At 64.0% G+C, this 18,373-nt stretch overlaps 1 protein-coding gene across 1 annotated transcript; it reads left to right on the forward strand.

Annotated features, from left to right (window-relative positions):
* Positions 1 to 8,475: 8,475 nt before the first annotated feature.
* NKX2-3 (NK2 homeobox 3) lies at positions 8,476 to 10,949 on the forward strand. The gene is made up of 2 exons (XM_088528896.1): positions 8,476 to 9,239; positions 9,870 to 10,949. Exons 1-2 carry the CDS (start codon positions 8,897 to 8,899, stop codon positions 10,508 to 10,510), a joined length of 984 nt encoding a protein of 327 aa, XP_088385022.1. The 5' UTR covers positions 8,476 to 8,896; the 3' UTR covers positions 10,511 to 10,949.
* Positions 10,950 to 18,373: the final 7,424 nt, after the last annotated feature.

Genomic DNA, 18,373 nt, shown 5'->3' on the forward strand with positions numbered 1-18,373 from the left:
AGTCTCATAGCAATGAGGAGAGCACCGAAATGCAGATATTTGTTGCAAAAGAGGAAAGTATGGGTTTTTATTAGTAGTAGTATAAAGCAGAATTGTGGTTATTGTTGTTATTTTTATTATTATTATTATTAACTACAAAAGTGTGAAATATGGGTTACAAAAATTATGGAGAGTTTTCTTGTCCAAAATGAGTTTGATTGAAAACTACTGTATGGAAAACAGAAGTTTTTAATTTAACTTTACAATAGGACACTTTGAAATTGTTTTTAAAAAGAAGTTTAGATTTTTATTTCAGTTTTCATAAACCAGAACACTATTCAAATTTTGGAAGCAACATGTTTTTGTGTTTTCATTGTCTTCTTTTTCTCCCCTGCCCAGAAGTGCCTTGAAGAATGCCTGACGTTTGCAGTAGATTTCCTCCCCTATTTTCTCATATTTTTTTTTCTATGCTGTCATATTTCAGAGATTTGCAATTTTAGGGAAAAAAATAAAAAGAAAACACTAATTGCAGTATCACTTTCTCAGCGATTGCAGGGCAATAGGAATAAAGAAGAAAATAAGAAGAAAGGAGAAAAAAAAGATTTTCAGAATGTCTATAGTTGCTCATGTTAAATAGAAACATTTTGTAAATGCATTTTTTAAAATGGCCTGTTGCATAGCAAAAATGAGGCTAGGAATTTTTGTTTTTTCTTTTGCAATGGTCCCTTCTTGAATTTTTCGCTAGAATCATTTTGCCGGGAAGTATCCGGGGCTTTCCTGCGGCTCTTGGATGAGCTCGGGTGAGGGCGGCCGGCGGCGGCGGGGCGGGATACCTGCCGGCCGCGCTCCGCGTCCCGCGCCGCCCGCCCGGAACCGGGGCGGATGCGGCGGCCCCGGCTCCGCGGCCAGGTGGGCGCGCGCCCGGGAGCCGGAGGTTTTCCCCGCACGCCCGTGTGTGAAGCTGACACCTCCCGGTGGGACAAGGGCCCGCTCCAGCCCGGAGCGACTGTCACTCTGCGGCCGAACAATAGTCAGCGGCGGTTATTTATTTGCCAAATAAATCAGTGGCTCCCGAGCCGAAGGGCTGGGAAGCGGCAGCGGAGGTGAGACCCTCCCCGAGCCCCGGCCGGGCCTTGGGCCGCTGTCAGGGCGGCAGAGAAACAGCAGCGAACTCTCACGCAAATGGCCTATAAAAAAGGCCCCTGTCAAAGGCACCTTGACCTGGAGGCTGCCTCGGCGCGGGCTCCCCGGCGGCCCTCCCTCCTCTCCCTGCCGGGGCTGCGCGCTCCCCGCATGATGTATTTCCCCTGCCTTTTTTAGCGCTGCATTATGTTCCCTCCAGGAAACAGCCTCTTCCTTCTTATAAACACAGCCCTGGGTTAGTGACCAGCGGCCCTGCCACTCCGCAGCCACTCTCTGTCCATCCATCACACCTCGCTGTCACCCTGGCAACATATCTCTTGGACCGGTCCGGCTCCGGCGATGGGAGCGGCGGCGGCGGCGGGGGGGTCACAGGCGCAGAGCACAATTCCAGCCTGCTGACTAATTCTCTGGAAACCCTGGGGCCGCACAATGTGAGCGCCTTCCCTGGGCCCTCGCGGAGCCCTCGTGGACCTTCCTGGAAGGTCAGGCGAAGGTCGGCGCAAGGACACGGCTCCGGCTCTCCCGAACGGGCCCGCACCCCGGGGAGGGCGGCAGCGCGTCGGGGACGGGCGTCCGGGCCCCGCGCACACGCAGGCCGGACGTGCCTCGGCCAGGGCGGCCCGTGCGGCCCGGCCGCCCGCGCGGCGTCGGCGCCTCCAGCGGGACAGGTCACGGCGCAGGACTCGGCCCAGCCCTCCCTGCCATTGCGAGGATGAGGGCGAGGAAGGGGCCGAGCTGCCTGCACCCAGTGTGAGCTCCCAGCCCGTTTCCTCCCGGCCCTGGGCACGAGCAAGTGGCCGCCCCTGCCACCCATCCTCCCCTCAAGAGCCCCCCGGCACCACGGGCCTTTCCTTCAGTGAGGCCTCGCGAAGGAAACGTCGCTGGGAGGCAGGTCCTGCTACCTCTACAGCAAGGCCATCCAGGAGAGACAAACCCAAGGCAAAGCGCTGGGAGGGCAAATCCTTTCTGATCCGCACTCTTCCTTAGCAGTGTGAGAAGGGTGGAGAGGGGATTAAGACGTGGAAAACCAAGTTCCCCTTCCCTATGGTCTGGCAGAGAGCCTGCTGATACACTGCAAACTGCCTGGAGAGACACCGGTGCGGGATAATCCCCGAGCGGCCCCAGAAGGGACGAGAACAATTAGGAATCCTCTCTCGAGCCTCCACTCCAAGAGAGAAAAACAGTTTATGTTTCTAGCTGGAGTTGTTGGTAGAAAGCTCTGATTCATCGGGACACACTAACAACTGCTGCTGGGTAATTACAGGCAGCGTTCGTTAGGCAAGCTTGCAGATAAACTACCGAGAGCAACGTCCAAACCTCCCTCCCACCTGCCTGGCTGCGTGCGGGACACGGAGGCTGCTCTATTTATACCACGGCCATCAGCGAGGAGGAGAAAGCAGCACGAGCCGCAATGGCGAAAGGCAGAGAGAAAGATGTGTTAAAGGAAAACGGGAGACCGGGTGTTTACCACATGCCACTCAGATGAGCCGGTCAGGCCCTGAGCGTGCAGTTGTTCCTGGTGCTGATACGACACCAAGCTCCGGGCAGTCCCAAAGTGCCCTGCAGGGGCTCCAGGAGCAGCTTGCTACCCGGGATCCGCAGGCAAACTGGAGTGACTGCCACACACGCTGCATCATGGGTGCACTCTTGGGAGCACCCAAAAGCCAACTTCTGCATCCTTTCTAAACCTGGTTATCCAGAAAAGAGCCTGAAACCTTAGGGCTAGGTGCCATTTTGGGTGCACATTTACCAGGTCCTGAGGCTAGCCGTTCATGAGGATACCTCATCCACATGGGAATGAGCCCTGCTCGCAGCCAGGGCAATCTTGATTAAGCAGTTGGATAAGTGGGGACTGGCTGCCAGGCAGATGCCCGAAACAAGGGGAACTTATCAGCTCTGTGTCCAAGACGAGACATGTCACCACCTCGCACAGCCCCAGCCTGGCCACTCGCTCTTCAAAGCATGCACGTCCTGAAGCGCGAGGGTTTCCGGACCTCTAAAGGACGTGTGTAGAAATAGCCCCCAAGCACCCTGCGAAATTTCTTCTAGAAAAGCCTTCGCTCGGGCTAGGAAACATGCTGTCCCTGGGATGCTTTGGGGGCAGTGCTGCCCTACAGGGCTGCAGCTGTGTCCTCAGCACCGCACGATGGTCGGAGGACCAGCCCCACGGCAGGAGCAGGAGGTCCTGAGTGAGGGGGAGCACCAAGTGCCGTGGGCAGCCAGGAACTGCTTTGTGCAATATATATATATGTATGTATACATACACAGCAACCCCTGACATGGCTAATCCCTGGTGTTTATTATGTAATAAAACGCTTTCCAGACCTGTTAAAATTTAATTGGTTTAATCTTAATTGTTCCACTTTCTGCAGCACACGCAAACACAGAGCCTGACCCTGCCACTCTCGTGTGAACCGGCCCGCTGGCTGCGGTGGGAGCAGGATGAAACCCGCTGACTTCAGCAGGATTATGCGCGTGATTCAGAGCTGCAGGCCTGGGCTCTGAGCTGGAAGCCAGCGCCGGGCAGGCCGCCAGCACAAGGCCCGGGGTCCACTTACGTTCCACTTAAACCCTATGGGATGCAAGCGGTACGCAGGCCTGCGGGTGCAAGTGGGGAATGAGCCTCGTGCTGGGCCTCCTCACAAGGATGAATTTCAGCCCTAGTTCTTAACCTCATGAACACAACAAACGTGTAGCAACGGCAGCTGCTGAAGCATGAAGCAAAGGCGCCTGGAGGAAGGCTCTGGGTTTTGCGCTGCGTGAGCGGGAAGAGGGCGGTGTACACGTGTTGGTGGTGCTCTCTTCCAGCAGGAGCCTGGACACCGGAGCGTCTCATCGCATGAGCAGCAAGCCGTGATTTATGACAGATTCTTCTCCAGAGGAAGACGAGTTTTGCTACCCTCTGCACGTCCGCAGTTGCGGGGCTGTGCTGTGCAGCAGGGTGGCTTTGTGAAGCCTGGATGTCCTTTGTGCGCAAGGGATGCCAAATAAAAGCAGGCAGGAGGGGGTCCTTGGCACTGACATTTCCTACCCTGCAACGCCTCAGACACGGGATGACCTTTACCTGCTCCTGCAGTTTGGCTCTTGCTGAGCTCAACACGTGGGGTCAATCTGCACTTTCCAGGTCCAGTGGGCAGTAATAAAGGGCAGCCTCCCTCTTGGTGTCCAAAGCTAACAAGATTTCCTCTCTGCAGTGACCTGCACTCTTCTTAAGCTGCTCTTCCCCACCAAAGTGCAAATCACTGGATGCCACACACAGCCACTAGTACTCAGCATCCCCCTGAATCCAATAAATCAAGCTCCTACCTTTGAAACAAGCATTTCTCAGCACACAGAATAGTCTGGAACTGACCACTAGAAAAAAAGAAAAAAGGAAAAAAAAAAACCTTCTGGTCAATGCTTTTTGTTTTTGAGGAAGATGTGTTCCCAAACCATACCTCCCTGCAAGAACTGCGAAGCAAAGTAAATCAGCAAGTGCCAGAGAGAGCAAGAAAGTTCATACAAACACAGTCCAATATTGAAAAAATAAACAAACAAACAAATAAACAGAATAAATAAACAAAACCGGATATTTGTCTCGACAGCCTTCTTAGAAAACTGGGCATTAGGTGGGTCTTGGCAAAGCCAAGCCAGGGTGCCCAAGGCTGGCAGAGTTGGGTGTCAGGGATCTGGGCGAGTGTGCAGAGTGCCCATCATGGAGGGGTGCTCAGCTTTCTCGGGGCGTGAAGACAACGCGTCGTTTCCGAAGGTGTGAAAAGAAAAAATAAAATAAAAAGGAGCGATCCCTGAGAAAGCAACATAATTGGGATAAAAGTCGTTTCCAATGACGCAGGGAGGTCTCCAGTGTCCGGCGACGTGGGGACGCCGGGGCCGCGCCGCGCCCGAGGGTTGTCCGGGCAGCCCGTCCCGTCCCGTCCCGTCCCGAGGTGGCCGCGCCGGTGCCGCACCTGGCAGCGGGCAGTGCCGCGTCCCTCCCGTGCCGCCCCGGGCCGCTCCCGGCAGGTGTCCGCGGCGGGCGAGGCGGGCGGCGCTGGCCGCGCACGTCCGGGGTCGGCACGGGGCCCTGCCCGCTCGCAGCGCTGGATCCGCGGGGCCCGGCGGCCTCTCCGCGCCGCGTCCCGGCCCCGCCGTGCGGGGGCGTCCCCGGCGCGCTGCGGTTCTCACATAAATCAGGGCCGAGCCCCTGGGAAAGGGCCATTCTTCACCGGGCGCTGCTGACAGAGAACGAGAAACAGACGGGCCCTGAGATAAACCATGGCGCGGAGCGTTTACACAAGGGCAGGCTCTGTGTAAATAGAGCCGGGCGCGGGGGGCAGCTCCCGGCGGCGCGGGGCGACGCGGCCTCGTCCCGACACCGCGGCCGCCCCGTCGGCGAAAGGCCCGGCCGGGCGCGGCAGAGCTCGCGCCGGGGCCGCCGACGGGGCAGGTGGATGCGGGTCCCCTCGCAGCGGGCCCGGGCGCCGGGGCCGGGGCAGAGCCGCCGCTCTCCGCGGGGTCCCCCCGCAGCCGCCGGGCGCGGAGACGGCGGCGGATTAGCGTGTTTGTTTGTTTACGGCCATTAGCGCGGGGCCGGCTCCAGCACTCGGCACCCGCGAGACTAATGGAGCAATTAGCGGCCGCGCGGCTGATAGCATCGCCCCGAGCGAGGCCTCCCGGCGCGGCCGCGTGCTACCGGGCCCCGCGGGCCGGGGGGGCTGCGGGGCAGCCTCGCCGGGCAGCCGCGATGCGCGCGGTCGCTGCAGGGCAGCTCCCCCACCCGCGGGCCGGGGGGGCTTTTGGCTCCACCGCAGCATCCGCAGGGCGAGCTCCATCCATTACAATAATCCCCTGTCTAAACAGAGCGCAGGAGCGGCCGGGACAACAAGGCCCCGCTGTAAACAGAGCTCAGGGGACGCCGCTAATGATATAAATAAAATAACCATTAATAGCCCGCTGACCCCGGCCCAGTCAGCTTGGGAAAGCCCCGGAGCCGCATCCCGGCTCTAGCACTCGCCGGCAGGTACGGGGCCTGCGCCCGGCCTGGGTGTCGCGATTCGCGCCGCACCGCGGCCCTGGCGGCAGCCGGCCCCGGTATCGGCAACGCTCCGCTCTCAGGAAGCCCCTCGCTCCGTCAAGCAGGGCGGTTCGGCCCGGCCCGCTCGGCTCCGGCAGGGCCCGCTCCCCCCGGCACCCGTGGGCGGGAAGTCACGGCTCCCACGGAGCCAAGAGGCCCCGGGACCGTCGGCGCCGCGCAGCTGGCCCGATGCCCCCGCCTCCCCAGGGAGCCGGAGCGGGGCAAGACCGGCCGGCTGGGAAGGGGCTGGCTCCGGCACTGCCCCGGGAACGCGGGCAGGGCATGAGGTGCCCTTGGGAAAGGCCCGCACCCACCCCGGTGCGGCCTGCTCTGTCCACCCAGGACCCGTGGGCACCCGAGCGCTGATATGCGGATGGGCAGCGGGGAGCGGAGCCTACTCCAAGCGGGCGCGTTGGCTGTAAGGAAGGGACCCCGGCGGGACAAGCAGCGCCGCAGAGCCGAACTGGGAACCGGCGCTGCACGGGCCTCCTGGCCGCGCCTGGCGCTGGGCCCGGCCGCGCTGCAGCTGCAGGCGGCAGAGAGCTGGCGCTGGTCGAGCCCAAGGGGACAAAGAGACCCAGCCGGGCTGGGGGGTGAGCCCCGACACGGCCCTGCGGCGCCCAAAGGCAATGGGGACGGGCGTGCGCCATTACCCGGCCATCACCAGAGCAGCGCGGTCCTCGGGTCGGAAAGACCCGGCGCCGTCGCCCCGCTCCGGAACGGGGACTCCAGCCCCTGCTCACCCACGGCGGAGCTCCCGGAGAGCCCGACCCCATGCAAAGGCCCCGCACTCGCAGTGCCACCAGGGTTCCTGTCTTGCCCGTCCCGGCAGCCACCGACCGGGCCGGGCCGGGCGGGACGCGAAGCTTGGCAGAGACCCGGTCTGCGGGCGGGCGCTACACCAGTACGGCACTAGTCATTATCGCGGCGGCGAGCCCAAGACTGGACCGCTTTCCTGGCCACTGAGAGCCACCGGCTGCACCGGGTGCGCTCTGGGCGGCACCGGCCGCGGGGGAAGAGACGAACAGGGAGGGACTCGCCGCGATTCAGCGCGACGGGGTCTCGGAGGGGCGGCGGGGAGCGATCCGGCGGCCCGGTAAGGGGAACGGCAGGCGGCCCCGCCGCGGAGAAGGGGAACCAGCCCGGCATTGCGGGCGCCTAAGCCGCGGCGCAGAGCGCGGCACAGGGTCCCCGGGTCGCAGCTGGCCGGTAATTGGTTTTCTCCGGGGCGGGTGGAGCGGCGGGGTCGGGGAAAACGAGAACACAGACGGAGGCGCTAAATGGCGGAGCCGCTGCCCGGTATGGACCCGAGAGAGGACCCGGGAAGGCCCCGGCGCGGCCGTGGCCCCGGGAAACTCACCTGCCCGGCGTGCGCGCCCGGCTCCCCGTGGCCTCGCCTCGGCGCCGCTCCGAGCCCTGCGGGGCGGCAGCATTTTAGTCACAACGAAATTTCGCTCCGGGGACCTCCCGCTCGGCTCCAGGCGCGAACAGGCCCGCGTCTCGGAGGCCCGGAGCCGCTCAGGGCGCCCGGGACTGCGAGGCGCTGCCGCGGGGCTGCGGCACCGTCCGCCCGCCGCACCGGTGCGCTCGTCGGCGCGGAGGCTCAGGGCCTAGCCGGGGGCTCACGGCAGCCCGCGGGGCTCGCGGTCGATGCCGTGCTCGCTTGATGTGTTATCGGCCAGCGCGGCGGCTCCGTGAAGCCTCTGCCTGCCCGTTACCGGCGGGAGAAACGAAAGGAAACGAAAGGAAACGAAAGAAAACGAAAGAAAACGAAAGGGGCCACCGAACGGCGCCGAGTCGCAGTCCCGGGCCGGCCCCGCAGCGCCGTGGTCTCGGGCCGCTCACCCGGCCCGGTTCGACCTGTCCCCGGGCTACTGCGCTGCGGGGCCCGATCCGAGCGCGGCTCGGGCAGAGGAGCGGTCGTCCCGGGGCGGGCGCAGTGCGCGCCGGCTCAGGCGAGGCCCGGGCGGGCCGAGGGCTGCCCAGGAGCGGGAGCAGCGGCGGGGGCAGCGGCGGTGCCGGGGCGGGAGAGGGGCTCGGCCTAGTCTACCTCGCGGGGCTGGAAGGCGCCCGAGGCGCCCCGGGGGCGCAGGGCGGCCGTTGCCTCCCGGGCAGCGGGAGTGCAGGGCTCTAGTGGGGCAAGACGGCCGGGCCGGGCCGCACGTGCTCTGCCCTCGCCGGGCTGGGGCTAGCGGGCCGCGCCCGGGCGGGGGTCCCTACCTACCTACACGTGCTTAGCACTGGGAGGCGCGGTGGCGGCCGCGGCTCTCTCCGCGGTGCCCGACGCCGGCGCACGGTGCCCGCAGGCCCTGCCCGGCCGGGCGGGTGCCGGGTCGGGCCGGCGGGGCGCTCTGCGGGGAAGCGGCCGCCCCGAGCGCGCCCTTAATACATTGCTATTTCTGGCCGGGCGGCCGGAGCCGGGCAGGGGGCCGGCTCAACCTCCCCCTCCCTCCAATGGCGAGGCCGGCCCCGGCCCCTCCTCGCCGTGACGTGCCGGCCCGGGGCAGAGGAGGCTCCTGAGCCTTTGGCTGTCCCTGCAGAAGCTGTAACAAAACGCAGACCCCCAGCGCCGGGCTAATGGAGGCAACTTAGACGGGAGCCGGCGCGGCCCCTCGTCTCTCCGCGCTGCCTGATCCCCCGCCCCGGCGCGGCGCCCCCCGCCGAGCCGCAGCCCGAGCGCTGCCGGGGCCGCGGCACCGCCTGGCCGCCCGCGCTGCCTCGATGATGTTACCGAGCCCCGTCACCTCCACCCCCTTCTCTGTCAAAGACATCCTCAACCTGGAGCAGCAGCAGGACCCGCACTATGCGGCCCAGCTCCCGCATCACCTGGACCACCACTTCCACCCTGCCGCCTGCCTGCTGGCGCCCGCCGACGGCGCCCGCTTCTCTGACGGCGAGGAGGAAGAGGAGGAGGAGAAGCTCTCCTACCTGAGCCCCATGGCAGCGCCCGGCGGGCAGCCCGACGCGCGGATCTCTGCCGAGAACTACGTGCACGCCGCGCTGCGCGGCTCCTGCGAGGCGCCCGGCCCGGGAGAGGAGCTCGACCCCGCGGCCCGCGACCCAAGTGAGTATTGGCCTCGCCGCGCTCCCCAGTCCGGCCCCGGCGCGCCGTCCCGGGCCCGCGGACAACCCCGCCGTGACGGCCGAGCGCCCCGCGGAGTCCCGCTCCCGCCGCTGCTTTCGCTCTGCAGCCCCGCGCCCGCCGCCGCTGGGTACCGGGACGGCACTTCCCCGATGCGGTCCCGGGCACCTCGGGCGGGGACCGGCCCGTCGCGGGGCGGCAGCCGTCCTGCCCCGCGCTCCGGTCGCCGCGGGCCCGGGAAGCTCCGTCGCAGGGCTCCGGCCCGGAGCCGCCGGATCAGGCCCCCGCTCCGCGGCTGCGGGGGCAGCGAGGGAGGAGCGGGGTGGCGCGAGCATGACCCGCGCCCGCTGCGGCGGAGCCCTCCGGGAAAGACGCTGCGGCGGAGCAGGTGCCCGCGGCTCGGCCCCGCGGTGCAGCGCGTAGCTCCGCAGCCGGCCTCGCCGCCCGAACCGGCACTTCGCGAACACTGGTGGGGCCAGAGCCGGCGGCTCCCGGCGGCGCCGCCTCCGCGACACGGTGCCCCGACGGGCGCGCACGGCGCGGCCTCCCACCCGCCGTTGCGTCCCGACGGTAGCAGCGAGGGGCAGCCGTGACCTGTGCTCCCCCGTGCAGAGAGCTGCGTCCTGAAGAAGTCGCTGGAGGCGGCGGAGAAATCGGAGGAGGCGGAGAGGCCGAAGCAGCGGAGCCGCAGGAAGCCGCGCGTCCTCTTCTCGCAGGCCCAGGTCTTCGAGCTGGAGAGACGCTTCAAGCAGCAACGTTACCTGTCGGCGCCCGAGCGGGAGCACCTGGCCAGCAGCCTTAAGCTCACCTCGACGCAGGTGAAGATCTGGTTCCAGAACCGGCGCTACAAGTGCAAGCGGCAGCGGCAGGACAAGTCGCTGGAGCTGGGCAGCCCTGCGGCGCCGCCGCCGCCGCGCAGGGTGGCCGTGCCCGTGCTCGTCCGCGACGGCAAGCCGTGCCTCGGCGGCTCGCAGGGCTACGGCTCCGCGTACAACGGGCCCTACTCCTACAACGGCTTCCCCGCCTACGGCTACGGCAACGCCGCCTCCTACAACGCCGGCTACGGCTGCACCTACCCGGGCGGCACCGGCGGCGCCTCCGTGCAGGCCGCCTGCAGCCCCGCCGCGGCCGCCGGGCCCTTCGTGAACGTGGGCGGCCTGGGCGGCTTCGGCGGCGGGGGGCAGCCGCTGCACCAGGCGGCGGCGGGGCCCTCGTGCAGCCAGGGCGCACTGCAGGGCATTCGGGCCTGGTAGCCTGCACGCACTGAGGGCCGGGAGCGGACAGGCGGGCCCGGCCGCCGAGCCCCGTTACAACGCGCACTAGAGCCCGCGCCCCGGACTGGAGGCGGCGGCGGGGGCGGCTCGGGGGGAGCCCGCGGCGGGCGGAGCGGCGCGGAGCAGCGCGGAGCGGCGCAGAACGGCAGGACGGGACAGCCCGAGCTCGCAGCGAAGCGTCGCCGCCGCACGGAGCCCCGCGAGGTGCCGCCGCGACGGGCGAGCGGCCCGGTCCGGAGCTGCCAGCGCCTCGCCAGCGGCGCAGCTTTGCTTGTAAAAAAACCCCAAAAAATAGAAAAAGAAAAAAAAAAGAAAAAAAAAGCCGACGGCGCGACCGAGGGTCCCGCGGCCCCTCTATCTACTCTGTATCGGTCACTGCCAGCTCGCGGAGTCAGTCAATAAACCAGGTGCAATATCCGCCGCCCGCTCCTCCTTCGCCCGCGCCGAGGCGGCCCCGCGGGCGGCGGCCGGGGCCGGTGGCGGCGGCGGGCAGCCCGCAGCGCCGTGTGCCCGCGGGCAGGGCGGCCCGCGCGGATTGTGCTGGTGCCAGGGCGCTGAATGGGGCCGCGCCGCGCGGAGCGGCCCATTGTGGCCGCCGGGCCGGCGCTGAAAGGAGCCGCCGCGGAAGGTAGCGGGAATAGGCGCTTATTGGATTCGGGAACAAAAGGTGTGGCAGGGAGGCGAGGGACAAAGGGGCCCCGGCGCCGAGATTGACGGGCCGCTTTGCCCCCCACTGAGGCCCAGGCCCGGCGCTTTATGCGCGGGGGCTGCAGAAACGTGCTGGGTTTTGTTCCCCTTTCTGTGAGCGCAGGGGCAGAGGAGGGGGGTCCGCGGGCCGCTGATTAGGGCCGGCCGGGCCGGGCAGCCTGAATGCCGGGGCATTATTGCTACATGTTCAGCCATTCCGCTCGGCTGCAGGGGGAGGGGGCGGCCGAGGCCCCCGAGCCGGGCGCCCCCGGCCGCCGCCGCCGGGCACGGGCTCCGCGGGAGCCGCGGCGGGCGCGCGGGCTGGCGCTGCCCCGGCTCGGCACGGCCCGGCCCGGCCTCCCGCTGCGGCCGGAGGGCCCGGGTCCCGCCTGCCGCCCTCGGGCTCTCCCAGTCCAGGTGGTCGCGGGCGCTGTCGTGACGAGCAGGGCGGCACGGCCAGGTGGCGGCACAGGGAGCCCTTGTGCACCGCACGGTCCCTGATGTCATTCCGGGGCTGCCAGAGGTTATTTCCAATCGAGTCTCCCAAACTCTCTGAGACAGAGGCAGCCTGCGGGCTCAGTGTGTCTTCTTGCCCAGCAGAGCCCCCAGCCTCTCCTGCTTCCTCTGCCCGCAGATGTTGCACAGCGGAGGTTTCAGCTTTGCACCGTTGCAGCGGTAGCGCGTTACCACAGCTAGCCCTGCAACAGCAGCACACAGCAGGTTACGCCGTGCATTTCCTCCATGCAAATCAAATGCTCAGGGTTTGAGTTTGCAGTTTGAAAGGGGCTGGAGAAAATGTTATAGCAGCAACATGTAGCATGCAGAGCAGTCAACCGGGCAGGCCGGAACCGTGGCCTCGGCGCTCGGCAGTGCAGCCACCGTCCCTCGAGCTGCTGAGGCGGGGAGGCCGCGCGGCCGCGCTGGGAGAGGATGGAGAGGATGCGGCACACCCAGCCGATTGTTTGCTGGGTGGCAGCAAGGTGTCGCGGGAGAGGAAGCCCAGGCTCCGTTCTTGGCTGTCGGAGACGAGTGGTTAAGGCCCTGCAGTCTCGTGGGTAGAAACAGGATAGCCCAGAACAAAGATAGGCAATGTTATCCCTTCGCAACCGCACTCCAATTCAGATTTGTCTCTGCCATAGGAAAGAACTGCATTTTCCTCCACGTTCTGGCAGACTGTCATCTGCAAAAACAGGGCCTGTGACTTCATGCCTTGGTGTGCAAGCTAAAGAAGTCTTAACCACAGTGCAACCTTCTCCAAAGCCAGGGTGCGTGAGGGGAGGTCCCAGCTTGGCACATCCCCTCCAAGTTTGCGCTTGCTGAGTAGAAAGCTGCTCCATTTCCAGTGGTGCCCAGAGGCCCTGGACAAGAGCAGAGCCCTGACATGAGACATTCTGCACGTGTCGGTAGCTGCAGATGGTCTCCAAGGCACGGACAGTCAAGCAGCAATCCCGTGGCCGTGCGGTGAGGTGCAATGCCAGGCAGCACCAGCACTATTAGGCATCAGCAGCACCGAGCACCTCCAAATGCCACCCCACTCCTGCTCAGTGATATCCGTGTGCATTCCCCAGCCCAGCTCGCCCCATCCGAGAGCTGGATCCACGCACAGCTGCTGCTCATCCAGGGCCCGGGGTGCCGAGAGGGCCTCGCTGATGTGCTGGACTGATGTGCCCCAGCAGGGAAGTTTCTAGATGTCCACCATAGTGAGCCCCTTTCCTGGGACAGATCCCAGCTGTCCCAGCAAGACCAGACTCGGAGGAGGGCAGGGGACTCGTGGGAGGGACCCCTCTGCAGACCGCCTTGCCCAAAGCCCCCGATCTGATGGAGAGGACAGAGGAACTGAGCAAGATCTCGCGATGCTGGGGCGCCCGTTGAGCCCTGTGGCGGAAATGAAGCTCTCCAAAGAGGAGGAACAGCCAGTGGAGACGGTGGGAGGGAGGTGGTGGGAGACTGCAGATTGGCCAAGCCGCCAGGGAGGAGAAACACAATGGAGGGAAGTCGCTGCGTGGCCAAGCGGGAGGCAGCACCCGCCCGTGACGCCCCTCGTCCCCTGCGGGGCTGCGCCATGCGAGGGAGTGCGCTGGGAGAGCGTGTGGGAGCTCCCTTCGGCACCATCCCGCTGCAGCGGGCAGCGGGGCCGGCGGGACAGGGAGCGAGGGATGGAGGGAGCCATGGCCAAGGGGCAGAGGTCGCGTGTTGTTTCTTCCTGATCAAACAGAGGGATTTACCGCTGTTTGGGAGCAAGAGAGAGAAGGCGCCGACTGATTTCCCACAGGGCCTGCACTGGTATAAAACAACACGCACAGGAGGGCTGGGGGCAACTTGTGTTAGAGGAGCAGAGGGCAGCTCCATCTCCTGGGCCAGGATTTAGCTACCGAGTGTCTGGCCTGTGCACAGGCTCAAACTCTACTTTTCATTCTGGTTACCTTGACAAGGAAGAGCCTATAAACAAAATTCGTCTCTCTCCAGCAGTCTCCAGTATTTCCATGGAGGGTTTATTCAAATCCCAGTACTACCTGTTTTTCCATGGACTCTGTCCCATTCAGGATCAGACAGGAACAGAGCTTCTTCCCTCTGACCCCTTTTTCCATTTCTCCTTTTCACCCCTTTTCAGTCTTCTCCCCTTCATCCTCCTCTGTATCTCCCATCCATTTGCTGGCCTCAGCAAGGAATTCAGGCACGCTGACCACCCCATGTGCAGGGAGCTTGACCACCCGGGACTTTGTAGGAGCCTTCACTACGTGCTGGGGATGCTGGAAGCTCCTCTTGGCTATGGCAGCGAGGGACTTCTCCATTATACAAGCACTGCCCAGCGCCAGGAATGCTGTGGCCAGCCAAGGATCAGGTGAATAAATCGGAATACCGGTACTTGTGCTGTGCAGCCTCCAGCAAGGGTCTCTCCCACCACATGTGCACCAGCACATGGGCCAGGGACCTGCTTTGCTTTTGTAGATGAGGAACATATGCCCATGACCCCTCCCCAGTCCCCAAACCTGTCCCTCCAGCCATCACTGGATGATTACACCTGATTAAGTGAGGGAAAGGGTTTTCCACTGTCTTTTCTCCAGTTCCCACACTGGTGACACTAGACAGTGCTGCTATGGGGATTCAGACAAACGGTCTAAGTCACCCATAGAAAGGGGCTTTGTGAGTGGCTGCTAAGGTCTCATCTGGTCACCCCAAGGCCCCCCCTGCATTGGGGATGCAGCTCCCCATTAACCTTTTCCTGGCAAAGAGCAGCTGCTTCTCAGGAAAGGCTGTCAGTGAAGGCAAGTTTCTCTTGTGCAGGTGCTGGAGATTCCCCATTTCTACTGGGTGCTGGCTTGTCCCGAGTGGCAGTGCCAGCCCTTGGGAAGCTGCCTGGGGGTGCACAGAGTTTGGGCAGCTGGAGGAAGAGCAATCGCAGTGCATCGTCTTGCCGCTCCACCTGGATTCTGCAGACAGCCCTGGAACAGAGCCCTTGCCTGGCTGCACCGTGTGTCACATCTCAGCGAGCAATAAACTCACCAGACATCTCCAGAGGGACAACTCAGCCGGGCACATGTAACACTGGCTGCCAGAGCCGGGCAGCGAGGGCCCCTCCTGCCCTGGTGCCGGGTGCGCTGAAGCCCCCAGGCCCCACCTGGGCAGCAGGTGCTGGCTGGGACACTCGTCCCCTGGACTTGTCCCCTAGTGAGATACGGCACTGCCACCTATCGGCAAGCGCATGGGGACAGGTAGGGGACAGGGGCGGCGCAGAGGGACGCTCCAGCCTTGGCTGCCTTTAGGGGGTCACTGCGCAGCACCGCACAGAGCCTGCGAGCTGCGGCAGCACCAGCTCCTCACGGCTGCTCCAACCACCCTTTCTAGGGACCGACGTCACTGCAAGCGGCAGGCCAGGTGCGAGTTTGCCCAGGGCGCCAGCGGCGGCTGGCACAGACCAGCGGCTCCGTCCCAAAGCAAAGGCCAACTAGGCAGCTCACCCAGCGCCAGTGGCCTGGGTGCCACAGCCCAGAGCGGCCTTCAGCCCCCGGCCGCTGTGTTCGCCCGGCGAGTCCCTGTCGCAGGGACGTGCGGTGCCGCTGGCAGCCGCGGCCTCACCAGAGGGAGCTGTGGCCCTGCCATGGGCGCAGGTTCAGGCCGCAGGGCCTCCTGCCTCCTCACAGGGCTCGCAAGGCCGCTGCCCCTAGCTGTGGTGCCTGCCCAAGCAGCAGCGTGGCCCAGAGTGAAGCATGGTCTGTGCCCCTGCAGCCCTGGCTCGTGCCTTCCCCACCCTCATGCGGGCTGCGGGGTCATGACAACTTGTACAAGTTCATTGGGGCCTGGCAGAGCCCTGAGCGATCGCAGAGCTGGAGCGGGTGGGAGGCCGGGGGCACGGCTCTGTGCTGGGGGGACTGGCTGCCTGGCCCAGTGTCACCAAGGGGTCCTGGCTGTGTCCTGACCCTGTGAGCTGCAGCCCCTCACGGTGCCTGGGAGGCAGGACATGGCCCCAGGGCAGCGAGACGAAGCCGGGGATGCAGCGGGACGCTGAGGAGAAAATGAGTTTTCTCCCAGCACCAATGGGCTGAGGGTGGCATCCTTGCTGGAAGCCAAAAATAGCCTTTTTCCTTGGAAGAGGCTGTAGGAGAGATCTCACAAGAAGCATGGCCAAATACCTGGGATACCACAGGGCAGGCCTGGAGCAGCGAGGCCTCGGCAGAACCTTGGAAAGGCAGCGGCCACAGCAGAACCAGCCAACAACTCCCGCAGGCGCCCACAGGACACTGTGGCCAAATGTCACAGGTGCTCGCGAGGGGACACCCCTCAGCCCTGCGAAGCAAAGCAGGAAACTGGGGCCAGGTGTCCGCTACCCAAAGCTGCAGGGCGGAACCCCAGGGACATCCCTCACAGCACCATCCACCACAAGCAGGATGTGCAGGATGTGCTGATCCAGGCCTGCTGTATTGGGAAAGCTGCATGAGGCACCCAGGAGCACTGACCCCTGAGGGACTGGGAGCCCCTGGGGAAGGCAAAGCCCTTGGCTGCAGGCAGGTTTGCAGGACGCGGGGTCCTGGGGCTGGTATCTCGCTTGCAGGTGCGGTCAGTGCAAAGGCAGAGAAATGAAGTGTTCCGCAGCTGCTTGTGAGCTGGCAAAGCCCCAGGAAACCTATAAGGGCCCAAACATGGGAGAGATTTGCTCACAACAAACACTTGCAGGAGCAGCTTCTCCATGCCGGGTGGATTTATAATATTCCCATTCCCGCGCATCTTGCTCCCTCCCCCAGCACTCTCCTGGGAAGTTATTCTTGGAAACATCTCTCTCCCCAACCTTCAATCATGACTTCACCTGGTGACATTTATAGAGCTCCTCCCAGGGCCTCATGGATTCAATTGTGCGGAGTTCTTCCCAGAGCTCCCCAGCCCCTGCCCGTATTTATGCCGTTCCCTCCAAGGTGCCTGTAATCTCCCGGATCCGTGGCAAGGCCGGAGGCTGCGCTCGCTCGGAGCAGCTCTCCGCCCCTGCTCAGTCCTCCCAGTCTCCTGCTGCCTCGCTGCTGGCAAGCTCCAGCCCAAGGCACTGCCTCCTAATCCTCCCTTGGTCTCTCCCAGCCATCTCTGCTTCTCGGGTTTCTCCCTCTTGGGTGGAGGAGTAGCTCAGCTGCCAAATCTTGCAATACCCAGACTGCTTCTTAAAGCCCCAGCTCCTGAGGCGGTGGGAAAACTGGAGGTTCCTCACTTCCAGTGCCCTTGGTTTCTTTAAGGAGTTTCTAATCCTCTGGCTTGAGCAGAAAAAGCAGGGAGCGGGGCCTGCAGCGGTGCCGGCGAGGAGAGGGCAGGCGCACGGACACGGCCTGCCTGTGCCCTGACAGCCGACCTGCTGCGCAGCCCTGGGCACGCTCCCGTTCCCACCGGGTTCAACCTGCGCTAGGAACCAGAGGAGAAATCCGTAAAAGAAATGTGGAGGTGGGATGGGGCTTGGTGCAGGGGTGTTGGCACAAGGACCTGCGGTGCAGAGGGCATTTCAGAGCAGCGCTGGCCGGCAGCAGGGCATCACCGAGGGCAGAACATCCCACGCTGGCTGCCCACCACGTTGGGCTCCCCACTCCCTGCCTGGGCGCCAGCCCCGCACCCTTCCAGCACTGGGAAAACTCCTCTTTGCCCTGGCCCGAGCCGGGAGAGCGGGGCCGGCCGGGTGCAGCTCTCCTCCGCGCAGGACACAACCGGCCGGAGGATCGACTGGAACAGCCCCAGGCTGACAAAGATGCAGGCAGCCATCGCATACCACAGCTGTGAACGCATTTCCTCCAGGGAGTTATTTTGGGCCTGGCACCGTGGGATCGAGGTGCCTCCTCCTGGTGCCACGGGACGCACTGCCCGGCTCCGAGGTGGGAGCCCCACCGTCCAGCACAAGCTGCGCGGCTCCGGCCCACACGGAGCCGTCGTCCTGCCCCGCTTGCAGCCTCCTCGGAGCGGTTCCCTGGATCTTCTGCCCTGGGGCATCCAGCTAGAGCCAGGCACCCCACGCTGGCGTCCAACTCAATATATGCAAAGGTTCCCGTCTGGGAAGTTCAAATCAACTGAAATGATCCTTTGGTGCTCAACCTGGTAAGGTGGGCCAGGAGCTCCAGAGCTTAGCGAGACTCTAAAAGTGGTCAGTAGCGACACAGCTAACAAAAGCAAAAAAAAAGTATTAATTATTGTTAGATCAGAAGTAACATTAGCATCCTGAGCATCAGGGAGCGTTTTAAACAGTTGCACCCACCAAGTCACAAACTAGTGCAGTCATTCAAAAGGGGGAGATGCGAGTCTCCCTAAGCCCCAGACCTATGTGAGGGAGGTGCAGAAACGCCCGTGTCGGCCTCCAGCCTAGCCCTGCCCGGCTCCTGCGCTGCCCTCAGCGCACACGACCCGGGACCTCTTGCCTTGGTGCTGCTCAGAGCAGCCTGGAGGCTCCGTGAGGACCCATGGACAGAGAACGATAGGACTGGCCCCGGGCGCCGGGAGAGCCTTCCCGCTGCTCCAGGAGCTCCGCAGCTCCCCCAGCACTTTGTGCTCTCCCCGCAGCTCTGCTCCCGCACCCCATCCTCCTCAGAGGCCCATCTCCCAGCATGGCCTTCTCCCTGGCCGCCATTTTCCCCTCAGGATCTCCCTTTTTCCCCTCTTCACCTGGCGCTCCCGGCTCCCTCAGGGCAGGCTCCA

The sequence above is a fragment of the Tinamus guttatus genome, unplaced genomic scaffold (assembly GCF_059628265.1).
Source record: "Tinamus guttatus ecotype Peru unplaced genomic scaffold, ASM5962826v1 Tinamus_guttatus_pri_ptg000314l, whole genome shotgun sequence".
In the NCBI taxonomy this organism is placed as follows: domain Eukaryota; kingdom Metazoa; phylum Chordata; class Aves; order Tinamiformes; family Tinamidae; genus Tinamus; species Tinamus guttatus.